The following is an 18,326-nucleotide window of genomic DNA, read 5'->3' as shown; positions in this document are numbered from 1 at the left end:
TGCCTGTTAACAGGATAAATCCCACAGAAACACACTGGTGTGTCAAGGACAGCTCACACGCTGCATGCCCTGCTGGTCCTCATCCCGGTTCCTCATGCTAATGAGGAGATTTCATGCAAAACAAAGAGCCAGAGTCCTACCAGGCAGTCCATGGGTGCTGATCAGAGAATCACAGACTCATTTTGGTTGGAAGAGACTCTCAAGATCATTGAATCCAACCATAACCCACCCCTGTCCCTGCCCCATGTCCTGAGAACCTCATGTCCGTCTGTCCAACCCTCCAGGGATGGTGACTCCAGCACTGCCCTGGGCAGCCTGTTCCAATGCCCAACAGCCCTTTGGGAAAGAAGAAATTGTTCCCAGATCCAACCTCAACCTCCCCTGGCGCAACTTGAGGCCGTTTCCTCTGCTCCTGGCGCCTGTTCCTGGGGAGCAGAGCCCGACCCCCCCTGGCTCCAAGCTCCTTTCAGGCAGTTCAGAGATCAGAAGGTCTCCCCTCAGCTCCTGTTCTCCAGCTGAACCCCCCAGGTCCCTCAGCCGCTCCCATCACACTTGTGCTCCAGCCCCTCACCAGCTCCGTTCCCTTCTCTCAACTCGCTCCAGCACCTCAAGGCCTTTCTTGGCGTGAGGGGCCCAAAACTGACCCCAGGATTCAAGGTGCAGCCTCACCAGTGACCAGGACCGGGGACGGTCACTGTGTTGGTCCTGCTGGCCACACCAGTGTTCTAAGGAGCTATACCAATGGTTTTTAAAGGCATAAATGTGGGTATGAGAATTTAAACAAAACTAGATATCTCTAGCAGCCCAGGCAGGGCGCGTGGCACCCTGTGTCACCACCACAAGGCAACGTGTAAGGATACAGTTACCAAACAACGTCAGGACGATGAAGTAAATGGAGGAGAACATCCCTGAGCGGACACCACCCTGCGACTCTATCCCGTGGTACATCACGGCATTCCAGTCTTCTCCCGTCAGGATCTGCACAGCAAAGTTCGAGAGAGAAGAAGAAAGTGTGACCCAAAGGAAAGACAAAGCAGGGAAGGTCTGGGGGTGCTAAGAAATGGGAGGGAAAGGCAGGAGAGTGTGCCAGGGGATGTTCAGGATGGACATGAGGAAAAGGTTCTTCACCCAGAGGGTGCTGGACACTGGAACAGGCGCCCCAGGGAGGTGTCACAGATAATCAGCAAGCACAGGAATAACAGAAAAATTTATCATAAGAACTGAAAAGATCTAAGACTCAGTAGGCGAGATGCTAATTGTGCACTCATTTGAACAGCCTGCCCTTCCTGTTCTTCACCAGTGACTGTAACACAGCAACACTCAGCACTTCACCTGCCCACCCTGGGAGAGTCACACAACAGTTACTTTTAGTACGTTAAAACCTGCCCAATGAGGTATGGGGCTCAAATTCCTAAACAGCACGTTATCTTTGTGTTCAGTAGAAGCAATCAACAAAAAAAGGTCAAAGCATGCTGTGTGCTGTAGTAATCAAATCCCACGTGCATACAACATGCTCGAAACAATCGCAAATTCCAGACTAGTTGTCATCTGCTGACAGGGAGAAAATTTCTTGCTGCAGGGTGGCTGCTGATGACAGCAATAGGTTGAGAGTAAGTTTAGACACAAGGACATACAGTGCATACACAAACCTGTTTCCGAAATGCAGCATCTAGTCTCAACTAATTCAGCTCAAGCCTGACCCACACCATTGGAGTTACTCTAGATTTACGCTGGAGAATTTGAACCAGGGCACTAGGCTTTCAGCTCTGTCATTCAGTTATGGAAAACACTGTTCGCAAACTTGCATTCACGTAATCTCCATGAATTCACAACTGTTCCTGCTTTCTGGGAATAACCACAAAGTAATTCCTATTCACTCAAACATTTGTGGAAAGGGACCCATTGGGAACGCTCCTATGCCCTGCAGAAGACTGGGAGTTGAATGTATCACAAATCACGGGCTGCACATAAACAAGTCCAGCAGGTTGGGGTCTGGGCTCCAAAACCCAACTGTGTTATTTTGGAAGTGGAACAAAAACTTAAAGGAAAAAAATGATAAATGGTCTAAACTAACCAGCCTGCCCAGGCAGAGCCGAGGATGCTCTGAGGCCCTGGCAAGGGGACAGACACTTGGACCCGTGTCCTTCCCACTGTTTGTGCTGTCACCCATTAGCTGGAAAAATTACTTAAGCAACTGGGTAGCAGCACATATGCAGTAAATAAGCCTTCCTGCTCTAGAAAGTCTCCGTTTATGGATGTTGTAAGAACTTCTTGCTACCGGAGAGAAAGGACAGCATTGCAGAGGGAGAGGTGCAAGAACTGAGGACTTTGGAGCAAGATAAAGCCCAAACATTTTGTTTTTCCCCAGGTCCAAAGCTGCTTTTAGTCACATTTTGTCCAGTGTGACTCAGCATTTAATACTTAGGCTTGGAGGAGCCACTAGGTGATGGAATAAAAACAGCTTTCAAGAGCTGTTGTGAAATTTTAATGGCCTAAGGAGATATATATGAATATATATATAGTTTGTGTTTTTATTTTGTATATACATAGTTTGGCAATGAGCTCACAGAGACCTTTTTGGGAGCCAGGAGCTGGAGAAAAACACGTGATGCTGTTCAAAGAGAATTTGGGGACGGCGGGGCTCATTGCGCCCAGTGTTGAGTTCACCCAGCTCATGGGTGACAAAATGTGTCCTGGGAGTCGCGTGACAGAGGATCGTGATCCAGCCAGCTCTGCTGAACTAAAATGGGCTAGGCAGGCTGCAGAAGGCTTTGTTTAACATCAGGGACAAACACAGTGTATCTGGCTTTATTATATTTGTTCAACACATCGAATGCGTTCACTGAACGATGCTGCTCTGCTCATTAGAGCGGCAACCAAATGAGCCTGCTGGCTCGCCTGAGTTAGTGGGAGACGAGGTTAGAAGAGGATCCAAAGCCCATATTGAAATAATGTTGACACGATATTTGAAATTCAGGGGAGGAGCGGGGTGGTTATCAAAATCCCTCTGCAAGTATGCATTGAGTTAATTCGGTGCTGAAGGTTTTAATTCGTAGCTCTGATGTTTTACACATACATCATAAAACCAACAGTGTTTGCCTTCATCCCACAGCCACTACGTTACAGGAGTATTTATCTCAGGAATAGAAAGGAAATATTTCAGTTAAGTACTCTCAAGAGATAGCTATAGTCCCAAAGCACAATAACATCAAAATGTCCAGATGCTCATATCCAGAGCCTGCCCGGGGTTCAGATCCGGCTCCGTGGCAATACCTTTAGGTTTCTGTAAGCCCTTGCTTTGATGACTGCTAAAATACTATGCAAATACTAATCTACCATGATTTGCAATATCCTGCGAGGTAAGTACCACTGAACCTGCTTTACATCTGGAGAGAAGCAAGACCCAGAGGAAGCTGCTTATGCGGGGGTCACAGGACACATTTTCTTTTAGACTCTTTTTCTGTTTTAATCCAAAAATTGCCATCAGCTCAATGTTTTTAACCCTTTTTGGGAGGGACATTGAAATACATAATCTAAGCCTTGCTGAGATCTAGTTGGATCTGGGGTCAAGTCTCAGGTCAAGTCCATGTTGACCATTTGTATAGGACAATATATATATAGTAGAACTTAATGCCAGGTGGTTTTCCAGTGACCTGAGTGTTACCTGCACACAGCACAGGATGCAGCATCCCCAGCTCTCTCCTGAAACACCTGAAATAACTGTTTTAAAAAAGGCACACAGGGAGCAGCTGCAAAACAGGGCTCTTAAATCCGAGCACCGCGTCTGCCAGAATTACAACTCCTTCCTACCATCACGCGAACACGCCCAAGGCTGATGCCTCTTCCCGTACTCCCCCACTGATTGTAATTCTCATCCAGCATTATCTTATCTTGAGCTATTACTGTGGAAGATGCTACATGATTTCCCTACTGCCTCGGGGCTCTCTCCTCGTTAAATTATGGCAACCAGAGGAGAAAGTGGAACAGGTCAACCACACAGGGGCTGTTGGGATTTCAGACGGGACGATTTCTGCAGCATGTGCCGGTGCTGTCACCGCAGCGTCCAGCCCTGGGGGTAAAGCAGGCGACAGCCTGGGCACGCACAGCCTTTAAACTCGGCCCAGAAACGTCTATTATATCAATATACATTTTATATTATCAATACAGGAAATATATTTTTATATATATTTCTTTCTATGTATTTCTATATTTCCTGCTTTCCTTAATTCTACTGCACTGATTTTTAATGACGCATTGATTGGTCAAATGCAGCAAAACTCACAAGGAGGAAGGATTCCCTCTTTCCTAAATTCCACAGATATTTGGGGATCTCATAAGCAGGAAGGGACGCCCAGGAAAGTATTTTCTAATGCTCACTCAGGACAAGCGACAGCTTTACCTGGAATACTGTGAGGATGGCGGCAGGGAAGGTATCGAAATTCGTGGTTGGTGTTTCATCTTGGAAGTTGAATCTAGAGAAAATAAGGAAATAAAAACAAGAGCAATAAGGTACCAGACTGCAGGAGAGTTGTTTGTAATACCCTGTAACCTGAGTCAGAGAGCAACATTTGTTCCACCTGGCAATAAAAAACACCCCAGGCAAGCGCAGTGGGAAACACAGCATCTCTGAGAAGATGCTTAACAGAACTATTAGCAGAAACTCAATTTTACTCCTGGAGAAAACTCTGATGCTTTGAAATTCATTTTCATCCGCAATTAAAAAGAGCAATCAAAATCTCAAATGCTTTCTGTGGAACAAACCATTCCAATAAGTTTTTGTTCTCAAGTGTGAAAGTCAATTGAAGTTACCTTCTTAGTAGTCATTTAATTTTATTTTTTTAAGATAAAATAGCAGGGCCTGTTACAATAGGACAAGGGGTAATGTTTTAAAACTGAAAGAGGGGAAATTTAGACTAGATATAAGGAAGAAATTGTTGGCCCTGAGGGCAGTGAGAGCCTGGCCCAGGTTGCCCAGAGAGGTGGTGGATGAACCATCCCTGGAGACATCCCAGGCCAGGCTGGATGGGGCTCTGAGCAACCTGAGCTGGTGAAGATGTCCCTGCTCATGGCAGGGGGGGCACTGAGGGAGATTTGAAGGTCCCTTCAACCCAGACTGTTCTGTGACTCTAAGAATTCAGCTCCAGGAAAAACACCAGAACAGGAACTATTCTCCTATAAACCAGAGATCACATCTCAGCAGCCCAGGGCTGACATCTGCACTCAGGATGAGAATATCATGAGCCCTGCAGCCCTTGCCCCCATTGTTCCCCTCATCCTGCTTGCTTTCACATAAGCCCTGGTAGGACAAGGACTGATCAGACTTACTGTCCTCCAAAGAGCTGCATCCCCAGCAAAGCAAACACCACGATGAACAGGAACAGCAGGAAGAGCAAACTGATGATGGACTTCATGGAGTTGAGCAAGGAGACCACCAGATTCCTCAGGGAATTCCAGTACCTGTGTTAGAGACCAGAGCAGCCAAGAGACAATGTGAGTGGGAGAAAGGGCTTAGGTAAAAACTAATATGATATGTTTTCTTATTAGAAAAAAACAAAAATAATGGCAAGGAATATCAGCATATTTAACTCCCCTCTATAATGGGAAAATACAGCTCACTGCAGGGCAGAGCCTGTTGTAGCATTGCAAGGGCAGAGATGGTCAGCCTTGTGCATGTGTGCTCATGCAGAGCAGTCGTCTGCAGTGAGATGTTCAGTTCAATTCCTCACTAACCCCCTTCCTGGTATAGATTTCAACCTTTTGCATCTTCTTATCCAGCACAGCAGCCAGCAGGGGTGTCAAAACCATAGATTTATTGATATCATCAAGGTGAGACTGAATGTGGGGATGGTGAACTCTCCCTTCATTAGACACAAATCAGGAATAAACACCTCATTTCCACCAGAACATCTTTGCCTCATGTCCTTCCAATTTACTCAATGCCAGTATTCACATGTGGACTTAAACTCCCACATGTTTAAACATTTCTGCCCACATTTAACACCCACATTCATGCCCAGCGACGCCTTGAGTGTGGGGCATTTCAACCACAGGGTTTCAGCATCCAAGACCAAGCAACACCCTTGGAGGATGAAAACAAATCCAGGACCTTAACTCCAACATGAGAAGAGGGGATGGCTCGGCTCAACCACTGACACGTCCAAGTTGCATCTGGCTGGCTACTGAAGCCAGTTTGCTGTTTTGTCCCCTGGCACAATGTCAGGCACACAGAGTGATGGAGTGACGGTGTGCGGGGAGGGTGCTCACAAATAGCTTTCGTTCCTGGCCTTACTGCCCTGCTGAGAGCAGGCAGGGAGCATTTATATTAGGAAAACTAATGAATCAGAAAATGCAGAAAGAGCTATTAAGCAGAGGAGCTCTTTGACAATCTCCTTTTGGACAGACGGGCATGCGGAACAACGGGGCTGGAGCAGGCGGTGGGAAACGAGTGATTTAGAGTCATTTCACGTGTCCTCTGTTAAAAGTTTTGAGTCTGAGATCACGGGAGGAAACTTGTCTCTCTTTTTCTCCAGTGACCTCTCTCGTTTCACCACCTGGTGCTTGGAGCTGCCATCCCGAGGTCACTCTTGGCAGCAGCATCCTCTACCTGCACGTCCTCTGGTGCAGTTTTGGGACAGACCCACACACCAAGCTCCTCCCTGGGTACCCAGCAGAAGGAAGTCCAGGGATTTGTCTGATCTCCTGGTGGGGAGAAAAGCTCCAAGTTTGAGTCAGAAGAGCAGAAACACCATCCTTTCTTTTCTCTTTGTCTTCATTTTCCTCCTCTTCCTTCCCGCAGGTGTAGCTGGGCAGACTGAATCACCCCATGTTTCTCTGCTGAGGACGACACAGGCACATCCATCCCAGGAGAAGCAGGACCTTGTGCCCTCATTGCAGTCATTCCAAGAAAAGTTACATCCATAACACAGTGACAGAGGTTTCAGGAGAAACTCTGGTCTCTCAGGAGAAAATCTTCCATTAAAAAAGTTGCAGCCAGACCTGCTCGGCGTGAGCCCCTAAGCAAGAGGGGCTGAGCTGCTCTCCTTGGAGAGCAGGAAGGGTTTGCTCCTCACACAGTCCTCCCCGGCTTGACACAGCAGCTTCAGGCAAAATCTGCCACAAGCCAGGGCTTTGCACATTACAGTTAACACAACCAGACACAAAATACACGCGGAAGCTCTGTCTTGTCCTGGAATAGCTCAGCACCAAATATGTCAGGCTACAGAGCACCAGGACATAAGTTGCATCTCTAGAAATGCCAGTGCCCATTCACTTCTGTCAGGACAAAGAGGAAAACACATGGAGCTGTTTTCTCCTTGCTGCATTTTAGCTCCTCTTAGGCTGCATCCCCTCGTACCACATCCTGCTCTCACCTTTTAGCCCAGCTCTAACTTAACTTTTTAACCATTGCCATCTGCGGTCACACTGATTTGGGACATACCAATCAGAAGATCTATTACCATCAATTACCCAAGCTTCTGTTAAACATAGTAACACTATGTCAGGGGAAATATCCACCTAAATAGGTCAAGGGAACTCCAGCATCGTGGGGTGGGGGTGAAAACTTCACTCACTGTCCTGAAAACGGGGAGAGCACTCAACTTACTCCATTATTCGCTTTATTAAGTCAAATCTCAGGCTCCTACCTTTTATTATGCTGGCCAAAATCCTGAACAACCGAAAATCACAACACATGACCAGATACACTAGATCTCAGTAGCTCTGGATAAAATTAACTGCTAAGAATTAATTGTTATGAATTTACTACAAAACCTGTAGTTTTCCATAAATAAGAGTAGTGCAAATGTAAACTAAGAGATGGTTTTGGAGCAGGTGCCCACCTCTTTAGCTGGACTTTAACAAAACTTTATGTTTCCAACCCCTTTATCATATGGTACAACAAATGACACAGTTTCACTTATAAATCTTGGATGTCCATCACGATTAACAGATATCAATTAGCAGACCCTACAGAGCTAACAAACCCATGATTTTGAATAGCTGCAAAAGTACCTAATTACTTCAAATTCCTTTTTTGTTCAAGTGTGACAACCTATGCTTTATCCAGTTGGGTTTTCTTGGAGGGAGTTGCCATTCCTCCTTTTGTTACTTCAAGTCAAGAACAAGTAAGAGAGTGATGGAAAGAGGGAACATCTGAGGAGGTACTGTGTAAAATAGTGTAAAAATTTTAAAAATAATAATAAATAAAGTGGAAAACAACAGCAGGAGCACCCAAACGTGTCACCAATTTCCACACTCCTATTTTGAAACCCTGCAGAAATTGCTCTGGATGGGTTTATAAACCGTGCAGTAGCTGTTGGCTAACGCCAGCACACATTAACGTGATTCACGAAAACAACTGAAAAGCTGTGGCAACCCAGCTTCAGTGAAAATTCAACTTCACAGGCTCAAGACTGAAAATCTCAGACGTTCCCAGAGCAGACACAGCACAGGCAGCAACACGACACTTCATATTTGTGTCAACACGCTGGTTCAGGCACCGGCATTTAGTATCTGGCAATAATCAGGTTAGCTCAGTTTAACACTTCCTAAATATACTTATGGAACTACCACCAGATCAGCAGCAGATAAGGACAGTGATGGCGCTTAGAAAATATATAAGGAATGTTTTTCTCTCACCATAAGAAATAAAAAAATCTCAGAAGATTTTTGGTTTAAGATTCAAAACAAAGAAAAGCAGGATGTTCTTGTGCAGCCCATCGCTGCACTGTGGAGCCCAAGGGTAGCCAAACCTGTATACGAGGCTGGGGAAAGGGCTGTTAAAAGTACAAATTCTGGCTCAGAAATTCTCTAAACTTTCAACTGCCAGAAACCCAGGTTGCCCCAAGGGAAGGGCAATTCTGCATCTGCAATTTTCTTCCATTCCCCCATCCACTGGAGCCAATGCGCACATGGGATGTTAGGACAGACGAGACCTTTGTGTCAGCTGGTACTGGGTTTTTTAGGGGTAGTTTGTGTTGGTTTGTTTATAACAACTGTGGTAAGCTCTAACACTTGCCAGGAGGCTGATGATACAGATTTCATATGGTACTGAAAGCCTCATATGAGCAGAACGGGAGCTGGACGTACTTGGTTACTTTGAAAATGCGCAGCAGTCGAAGAGCTCTCAACACGCTGATGCCAAATGAGGTCCCCGGTTTCACCGCAGCCCAGATAACTTCAAATATACTTCCCACGATGACCTGCAAGAAGAAGCCATTTTACACGAGGCAAAACTTCTGCTTAGCTCTGGAGAGAACAAGGATCAGAGTTTGGGCTGCAATCATTTCAGCAAACTCATGAATTAGTGAACAGCACTAAAAATTCTTGTTCCAGCTTTCTGCAGGCCGGTCTAAAAAAGAGCAATAATACCTGGAAGCAGCACAGGGAACCACATATAGGAACTTGTTGTTTTCTTCTCTAGCAACTAAACTACTTTAAAATAACCTTTTCTGAAGGACACTGTATTTTTTCCTCTACTTTGGCTAAACAACAAATGCTAAGACTTCCATTTCCCACCCCACACAGCTGGAGCATGGGGACTCTGCCTTGTCCTCCCTTCCCATCACAAGCACCAAAAGGCTTCAGCCCCGGAGCTGCAGAACAGCAAAGCTCAGCTCTGGGCAAGACTCACCTGAAATTTCTGGCAACTGAGAGTCTTTAGGACACCGATTAAGATAATAGCTATTAAGAGATCCTGCAAAGCCTCCAGCATTCACATCCAATCATCTGCCAGGCCCCCAGATTATGTTATTAAAAAATATGTCCCTAATCAAGGTAGTCTTTTAACTTTTGTTTTGTCTGTTTAAGGCTGGCAGAGAATTAACTTCAAGCAATAAAGAAATCTCTTCAACCTTTATTACAAAAAAGGCAAAATAGTAACGGGTTAAGCACAAATGGAAAGGGCAATTATATCAACACAGGTTGCTGCACGGTTAATAAGAGAAGGCAGGCATTTTGCTGCCAATTACTGTTATTACTTGCATTAACCGAGCATTTCAGAGCTCCCGTGGTCTGTGGTCCCCGGTTGCGTGACGCACACCATGAACACATTATCAGCGGATCCCATGAGCCGTTCGTGCTGTGAAGGGGAGTGTTAATGGGCAGCGAGGCCCAGCAGAGCTGTGTCTGAGCACAGTGCTGGGGGGCGCAGCAGCTCGGAAACCCCTTTATAAACAGAAACCTGGATGTCTTTTAAAAAACACAGCTCTGCTTGAGAAAATGTAGAGGGAAAGGGAGATCTACAACAGCCGCTCATGCAGTTTCTCCCATCACAAAAAGAAGGAACTAAAATTTCTCTCCTCCAATCTATCACTCTTGGAAACCCCTCATGAATCAGCAAAAACCTTTCCTCAGATCCTCCACATGTTACATTGGTAATTAATTTTCCTGGCATCTCACCATGGCCCCCTGGGAGTTGTTTCACATGAGACCCCCCCATACTGTTTCTCCCAAGGCTGATGTTGCTCTGATTTGTTGCTTCACTTGTTTTGCATTTGAACAGTTTCATCTTGATGGTTTGTCAAACTAAACTGACTACAGATCTGTGGGATATTCCAGTGGGGGTGAAGTAGCTGAATTAATTCTGGGGGCTGGAAGGTGGGTGAGGAGGAAGAAACACAGCTCGAAGCAGGATCCCAGCGGATTCTCTAAAGGAGGAAGAATTAGAAACAGACCAACAGCTTTACCTCCTGGGAAACACTCGGCAAAGCTTATTGCAGTGCTGCACTCGCCATAGCATGACACGAAACAGAGAGACACGGTAGGTTTTTCTCTTACATCGTGCAAGCTCCTAAATCACCTATCCACGACAAGCTCTTCTTGCTGTGGAAGGAGCATCCTGGATACAAGAATCCAAGGAAACTGGCAGCCAAGAGCCTGTTTAATCCATTGGTGACATGCATTGATGTAGCATCCATCACCAGGAATGCAAAGGAGGCGACGACACCCTAAAAGTCTAACTAGGCAATACTGCTTGGCTGCCAAACGTCTTAGACTCAGCTTACAGAAGCTAGGGTCATCAGGCACGCGGGGGGTCAGCCCCTTCATATTCTGTGGGCACACTCTTCATTTCAGCCGTTGCAGGACAACTTGCAGTTCAACTTCCCATGAATTGGCTGCTTTTAGTTGCAGGGAACCTCTCTGGCCCTTTGTTCAGGCACAACTCTGAATCTACAAGCATCCAGCTGTCTTACGTCATCGGTGTTATTTGTGCTCCGGTTTCCTCTCACGACAGAGCCTGTGCATTGTCCTATGCAGCCAGGAGAGCAGCACGATGCAGTTCCATGCTCTGAGACACCAAGTGCTCAATGGACACCCCCGAGAGGAGATCCTCACGTTGAGTGCAACACCTTGGTCTGTCGGACACAGGGGACTCATGGGCTGGTTGAACCTCAATGTCTATTTAGTCTATTTAGCTCCAAGTTTTCTTTTTGACATGATCAAAAACAGGACAAGTTGACTTTAGCTGCATTCTGGGATTTAGGAGCGGCCACTTCCCAAAGGTAAAAATACTTTTTCCTACCTTGTGGGAGCAGTGCTGAAGAAGGGATTCTAGCTTTATAGGGGAGAAGAATTACCCCCAGTACTTCAGCAGATAAAGGCTAGAAATAACAGACTAAATCTTGGAGAGAAGGGCTGGATGATGGGTACAATGAACTGAATGTTTTCCCCTTGCTCCTGGCTGCATCATAAGCTTTGTATCTGCTCTGTTAAAGAAATCTTACAGACTGATTCACGCTGTGGGATGCAGTGCTCAACCCACGCTGAAGACAAGCTGAGTTAACCTCTGCGAGGACAGATTACAACCTAGTAGCTTTTAATGAATTAAAATCAACATTTGCATGCAATGCTCTTGGTTAGATAGAGTCAAAACTGGCCCCACTACTTGCACTTCAAAGCTTTAGTTTTAGTACAATAAAAGGATGTGAGTTATTGCCTTTCCATCACCTAACAGTGCGTTTAGATTTCTACTTCTGGGCACTCATGTTTGAGAAGTGCTGCCTATGTATCTTGAGGTGAAGGACATTAAATGGGCAATAGCGGAGATGAGTAAATAAGATGTGTGGGTTTTTTGTCTTCCAGTCACCTCATTTAAAAGGCAGAGGGAACCTCCCGGTAATCAGAGCATTTACTGGCGCTGATGCTGCGAACACACTGTGGCTCACCAAGGAAACAAAACCCGCAGCTGCCACATTTCTTCAAGAAGGATGAGAACGAGGGGGAGTTTAATGTGTTTCGCTGCAGCTAATTTATCCAACGACTGCTTACAGCACCACTTCCCATGAATTCCCACACTCACCTTGCAATGCCCAACACCATCCGATAACGGGAGAGCCACGCGCTCCATCCACGCAGCCGAAACCTACTCACCCCAAAGTCAAAGCAGTTGAATGAAGAGTGGAAGTAATTTCTTGGCCCCAGTCCGTACATCTTCAGTGACATCTCAGTAAGGAACAGACCCAGAAAAACAAACTCCGCAAAATCTGGAAAGAGGAAAAGAGATTAAATTAGTCCACAACACCTTGGTAGGCTCATCTCTTCATGTGGGGAGCAATGGTACTTTTCTACAACACAGACTGCCTCCTGCCAGAAGAAAATCCCTTTGCAATACCAAACAAGACCCCAAGGACAGTTTCACATCATTATTTCTACATGCACATGGGTTGTATTCAGCCTTCAAGAACCATAAATGCAGTGTTTCATCTGTACTGTGGGATGCTTGCAATGAGCACTAAATAATATTCTCATCATCTTTGTAAAGAAATTTCAAAAGAAAGCTCTGGAGCTAATTTTTCTAAAGGTCTAATTTAATCGCACAGATAATGTTTTGCAAATGTATATTTGGGACTCTCATACCTACATAAAACAGGGACTTTTGGGAGCAGGGTGTAAGATTCTATAACATCCTCTCATGATAAAAATACCTCCATACCCAATGGAACTGATGCCTCTGAGAGCTCATATTCAGAGGTGTTGTGTCTACTGTTAGCACATAGCCACATTTATTTTTATTATGTCTGTATAACTATATAATTATGGAAGAGCAAGTTCTGCTTCCTTCTGCTTCACAGGCAAATAGGCTGTGAAGATATTGATGGGAAAATTTATCACTTATAATGAAAAAAAGGGCAGAAAGAACATAGCTGGGTAGTATAATTTCCAGATCGAGTTTTTAGGACTCAAAGCTACAGAAAGCGCTGCCGTTGGCATTTTAAGTCATGCGAGTTTAGATCTGGAGGCCAACGAACAACAGAAACCATGGAACACTAAAAACAAACACAAAAAAGGCAAAACAGCTCTACACTACCGAAACAAACTAAAGAGCATAAGGCAAACCTCTCCCTCTGGAGAAAAGATGAGGAACAGAATCAAACTTCGAAGTGTGGAGATTAATCCCATTGCTCCGAGCACCACAGAAGGTTCTTGGATGCTGCAGCAGCACAGATCACAGAATCATAGAATGGACTGGGTTGGAAAGGCCTCAGAGATCATCCAGTCCAACCCTTGGTCCAACTCCAGTCCATTGACCAGATCATGGCGCTAAGTGCCATGGCCAATCTCAGTTTAAAAACCTCCAGGGCCGGTGAGTCCAGCACCTCCCTGGGCAGCCATTCCAATGCTGACCACTCTCTCTGCACAGAATTGCTTTCTCATCTCCAGCCTCAGTTTCCCCTGGCAGAGTTGAAGCCCATGCCCCCTTGTCCTATTGCTGACTGCCTGGGAGAAGAGCCCAATCCCCCCTGGCTAGAACTGCCCTTCAGGTGGTTCTAGAGAGTGCTGAGCTCACCTCTAAGCCTCCTCTGCTCCAGACTGAACAAGCCCAGCTCCCTCAGCCTCTCCCCATAGGGCTTGTGTTCAAGTCTTCTTGCTCTTCTCTGGACCCACTCCAGCACTTCAATGTGCTACAGGAAAGTCGTCTGCTGGAATTTCAGTTGTACGATTCCAGGATAGATAAAGAGATGACACCAAACTGGTCTCACAGGTGCACAGGGACAGACAAGGGGCCACAGATACAAGCTGCAGGATGAAAAACTCCACCTGGATAATCTCAAATCCTGGGTGCTTTGTACACCTCTTGCAACACGTGGCTTCAGCTAATGAGTGTGTGGAAAGAGAGGGGAGGGAACACAGGTCCTTTCAAACTACTTGGGTTTCACTCCATTCATTGCCTTGCACATTCAGAATTGAGTGAACGTGGCTGGCCCACGTCCATCTCAAATTGCTGCTTTTCTTTTGAAAATACTTGAAAAATATGGCTTCAATTATCAAAAAATAAAAAAGAAGTTTTAAATTTTAAATGAAAGGCAGTCGTGAAATATCATGGGCATAACGTTAACTGAAATCCAGGAAACGTTAACTAGATAAGAAAGGTTTTATTAACGCTTCAGTGAGGAGCCTGCAAGGACATTTCTGCCAACATTTGCAATAGGGGAGGAAATACCAGGAGGGTATATTAATTACATCATGTAACCTACTCTCCTTGAAAACAGGAGCAATATCATTGAAGATGACTTTCAAGGGCAAAGTAGTCACGTTTGAGGAATAAGATCATGAAGTCTGCAGACTTCCCAGCCTTTTTTTGACCAAGATGTAGGCTCCATCGCTGGCTCTCAGTGCTCAAGGAGCAGCACATCTCCAACTCCCTTTGAGCTTGGAACTTGCTAGGACAAGCTTGTTCACACCTGTACCATGCTATGACTTTTCTGACATCAGAGGGAAGAGCCAGTGAGCAAACAGCTGTTTGCAGCACAAGGGAGCCCAGAATAGGGAGTTACCCACAGCTACACTGACAATCCAGACTGTACAGGGGCAGAGGGTGCGGGAAAGGGACCAGGTGAACCAATGTCAGCCATAAAATGAGGTGACTGACAAGTGCAATAATAGAAAAATAGAGAATTTTCTAGAAACACACTCGGTGGTATTGAATTTCCTTGCACATAATTTAAAAAAAATTGCGATTGTGAAGTAGTAAGAATGTTAAAAGCCTTAATTATTGACAGCTGGCCCTGTAAATCAGAAGCTTAAACTACCTTCCAGGCCAGATCCTGAACTTCCATACTGTACCTGATGTACTTTGGAAACGGTAAGAAACAGAAGGCAAAACTCGCCCAATAAAGCAGATGCATCTTCTCCAGGCGTGGAAGAATTTGTGCTGCCGCTGTCACCTGTTTCAGTTGTTACCTGGGAGGGAAACCTTGGACCAGAGCTTGTGCTGACCGGAATTGCTCCCTCCACAAGCTGGATGGTGCTTATTGGAATGAGTTCAAAGTCAGTTCTCCCTGGCACAAGGATACCAAACCAGTGCTTTCAAACTGGTGGCGCCTGGCTTAGTTAGCAGACAAAACCTAAAACTGTCAGGAGGGTCCTACAGCAAACATTGCACAACCTCCACCTGCTTCATATCTCACTCCTGCAGGGGATTCTTATCCCCTTCTCCATCCACAAACTCACTTTTAAGAGTTACATTTCAGGTCTGCTCCATATTCTTTCACAGAATAACAAGAATACTAGGCAGGAAGTTTTTTACTGTAATTTTACCAATAGGTAAAATTTCCTTCATTCCAAAAGAAGAAAAAGGAGGAAAGAAACAAGGATTAATGTTCAGTTGCCCATCCAGCAGAAGCATGAACAAAAAAACCCAGGTATCAACCAGTGCAATGTTCCATCAATGGACTGACACATCCTGCAAACAGAGCTGCAAAACCAGAATGTCAGAGGAGAATAAAAGCTGGCCAATGCCATCTGTAAGCAAAACAGAATCAAGAAATATTTGATTCGAAAACAACAACCAAAAAAAAACCAACAAAACACACCACAAACAAAGCCCAGAAAGTGTTAGAAACTGAGAACATCCAAGAAACAACTTCCTTCAGCAGCTCTTGAAAGAGCCACTCAATTTGTTCTTTCACAGCTGGTGACTTCCACCAAGAGCAGAGTTCCAAACAGGCACCAATATCTCTTATATCATGTATTCCAGCAGATACCAGTGCTACCAACCAGCACTATGAGGGCAAGCGGTGGAGGGAAGGAAAACGTGGACATAGTGAACTCCTTGGGCAGAAGCCATTGAGTCAAAACGAATCAGCTTCTCCAACGGAAGGATCAGAAACACCATTTCTCCTGACACGGCCTATATAATTGAAAATGCAATTTCATTGTTTGGACCTCCTGGTATTCAGACCCCACATGTAATTTAATCTGCCTCAAGCAGAAGCATTTTGTAATGTGATTTAAAGAAAAAAAAGTTTGATACAAGTACTCTGATTCAATTTCAAATTTGTGCTATTGGCAAAGGCTGTGCTAGCATCTTTTTTGCCCTAGAAGTTTGAATTAGATAGTTAGCGGCCCTTTTTTGTCAATCACCCATGGATTAATTCCATTTCTGCCCCGTCTCCCAGCCCGATGTCATCAGGAGCAGGTGCCGAGCCTCCCGCTTCGGTTTCCTCTGCTCACGCTCCCCATACATGAAACCAACCGGGAGTAGAAACTCGGTCAAGTAAAACTTCCTCCTCTTTGGCCAAGTAGATGTAAAAATGCTCAGCAGACATAAATAAATCCACTTGGTTCAAAAAGCCTTTACTCGCAATTGCAAATGCTGCGTATTTCTATCCAGAGGGATATCCATCCCTGCTCTAGACCTCAGGGATGCTTTTCTAGGCTGGATTAGCGAGTTGCCTTCCAACAGAAGTCTCTTTTTTTCTGAGAATACCTGCAATGGTGGAAATTATCCCAAACTGATGACAATCATGTGTGGCTGCATGAAATATATACTTTTATATGGAACTGCAACTTATTTAATCAAAGGCCCATGCTTTGGTGAGCAGAACATGCCATGTGTCCATGTGCTGTATGAGAAAACTCCTGTAGCAATGTGGCACTGGAGTCCTTCCCATGCAGAGATGGACAATATTCGCTCTAATTTGGGGATAATTACAGGGGCATAAAGGATGTCCTGTTCTTCACCACACCCCAAGAATTCAAGGAATTTCTCATCAGCTCTTTCAATAAGACTAATGAAATCCCAAGCCCCTTTCTAAAGCTCCTACGGTTCCTTTTTCAAAGCAGTTGCAGCAACACAGAATATCAAACAGAGAAAGCTAATCAGAACAATTCAACAGCACAAAAGTTAAAAGAAAAGACCAGGGGAAAAATAAATCAATGCAGACCCGTAGGCTTTTACCAACCATTCTTTAAGTAAAATTAATTTGTAATGTAATTAAACTTCTCCCCAGAGGGACAGGTATAATTGAATTAGAGGTGCCTGGGTAGAGTTTCAGGGTTTAGTAGATCCTGCCAGACTTGTTTCCATGCTCCTCTCCCACTGCTGCACTTCACAAAACTCCTCAGCACTTCACTTCTAAGCACCTTCCATGAAACAACATAATTAGAATTGGCTATTTCTCTCTTGTTCTACATCAGCCTAGCCAAGTCCTGCTCCTCTTAGTGAAGTTCACTACTCATGGCTTAACTTTAAAGCCATTTTTAAACTCTGTCGCTCTTACACTTAAAGGATTTTGCCGAGTACTTCCAGGAGCTGCTTCAAATCCCCCGGCTTTGTGATATCTTGTTCTAGCTGTATCTAATGGATTTGTGCACAAATCTTGGGCAGAATGGGGCTTTCCAGGAGCTTGTTCACAAATGTATTTGCTGAAGGGTTCATCAGGCTGGTTGTGGTTTAGTGCACACAGAAGAGGAGCCAAGTCCAGCCTTATCCTGAGTGTAGTAACAAAACCACCAGTTAGTCCACGCACCTTAAGGTGTAAAATATCCCCTGTATTAAATATTAAGCTTTAGAGTAATAGGAAAGATTGTTATGATGACTACACCATCCCCAGGAAAACAGGCAGAAACCTTCAGGTTACACTAAACACAAAGATGGGCATGAATATGACGGTACAGCTCATCACCCTGCAAAGCTGGGAGGGTTTGGAAGTACAGGACTCCTGTAGTTTAAGAGTTTGGACTTGTAAGCCTTTTCAGGGGACAAGCTCTCTGTTGTAAAATTGTGCTAAAATAGGTTTCTTCCCAGAGTTTCTATTACACTGTGCCATAAGACAGAGCAGAGACAAGGAACCCAGGGCACGTCTGCTTCTTGTCTTGGAGAAAACTATCTTTAAACTAAAAAAAAACAAGAGGGAGAAAATTATCTATAGTATCTCAAATTTCCATGATGACCATTCATTCTGCATCTCCGGCTTTTATTCTCTAGGTCACAGTGGCTAATCTTGTACCACTCCGTTTAAAGACCCAATGCTTGCACCTCTACAAGCACATCCACAAAACCTAAGACTGTTCAGACATTCTGGCTTTACCTGTGCCCTCACTGG

General features: G+C 45.0%; 1 protein-coding gene across 14 annotated transcripts in view; it reads right to left on the bottom strand.

Moving 5' to 3' along the window:
* Window positions 1-18,326, bottom strand: part of CACNA1B (calcium voltage-gated channel subunit alpha1 B) — a 279,142-nt gene that overhangs the window by 105,458 nt on the left and 155,358 nt on the right. For all 14 annotated transcript variants that reach the window (XM_071817478.1, XM_071817476.1, XM_071817466.1 and 11 more), the window contains 5 exons: window positions 12,370-12,482; window positions 9,088-9,200; window positions 5,326-5,457; window positions 4,400-4,472; window positions 861-978 (listed from right to left, as the gene is read on the bottom strand). In XM_071817478.1, coding sequence (XP_071673579.1) covers window positions 861-978; window positions 4,400-4,472; window positions 5,326-5,457; window positions 9,088-9,200; window positions 12,370-12,482 — 549 coding nt within the window. The remainder of the gene's footprint in view (window positions 1-860; window positions 979-4,399; window positions 4,473-5,325; window positions 5,458-9,087; window positions 9,201-12,369; window positions 12,483-18,326) is intronic.

Source organism: Patagioenas fasciata, chromosome 20, assembly GCF_037038585.1.
Source record: "Patagioenas fasciata isolate bPatFas1 chromosome 20, bPatFas1.hap1, whole genome shotgun sequence".
Lineage (NCBI taxonomy): Eukaryota > Metazoa > Chordata > Aves > Columbiformes > Columbidae > Patagioenas > Patagioenas fasciata.
This window is presented reverse-complemented; position numbering and strand designations above follow the sequence as displayed.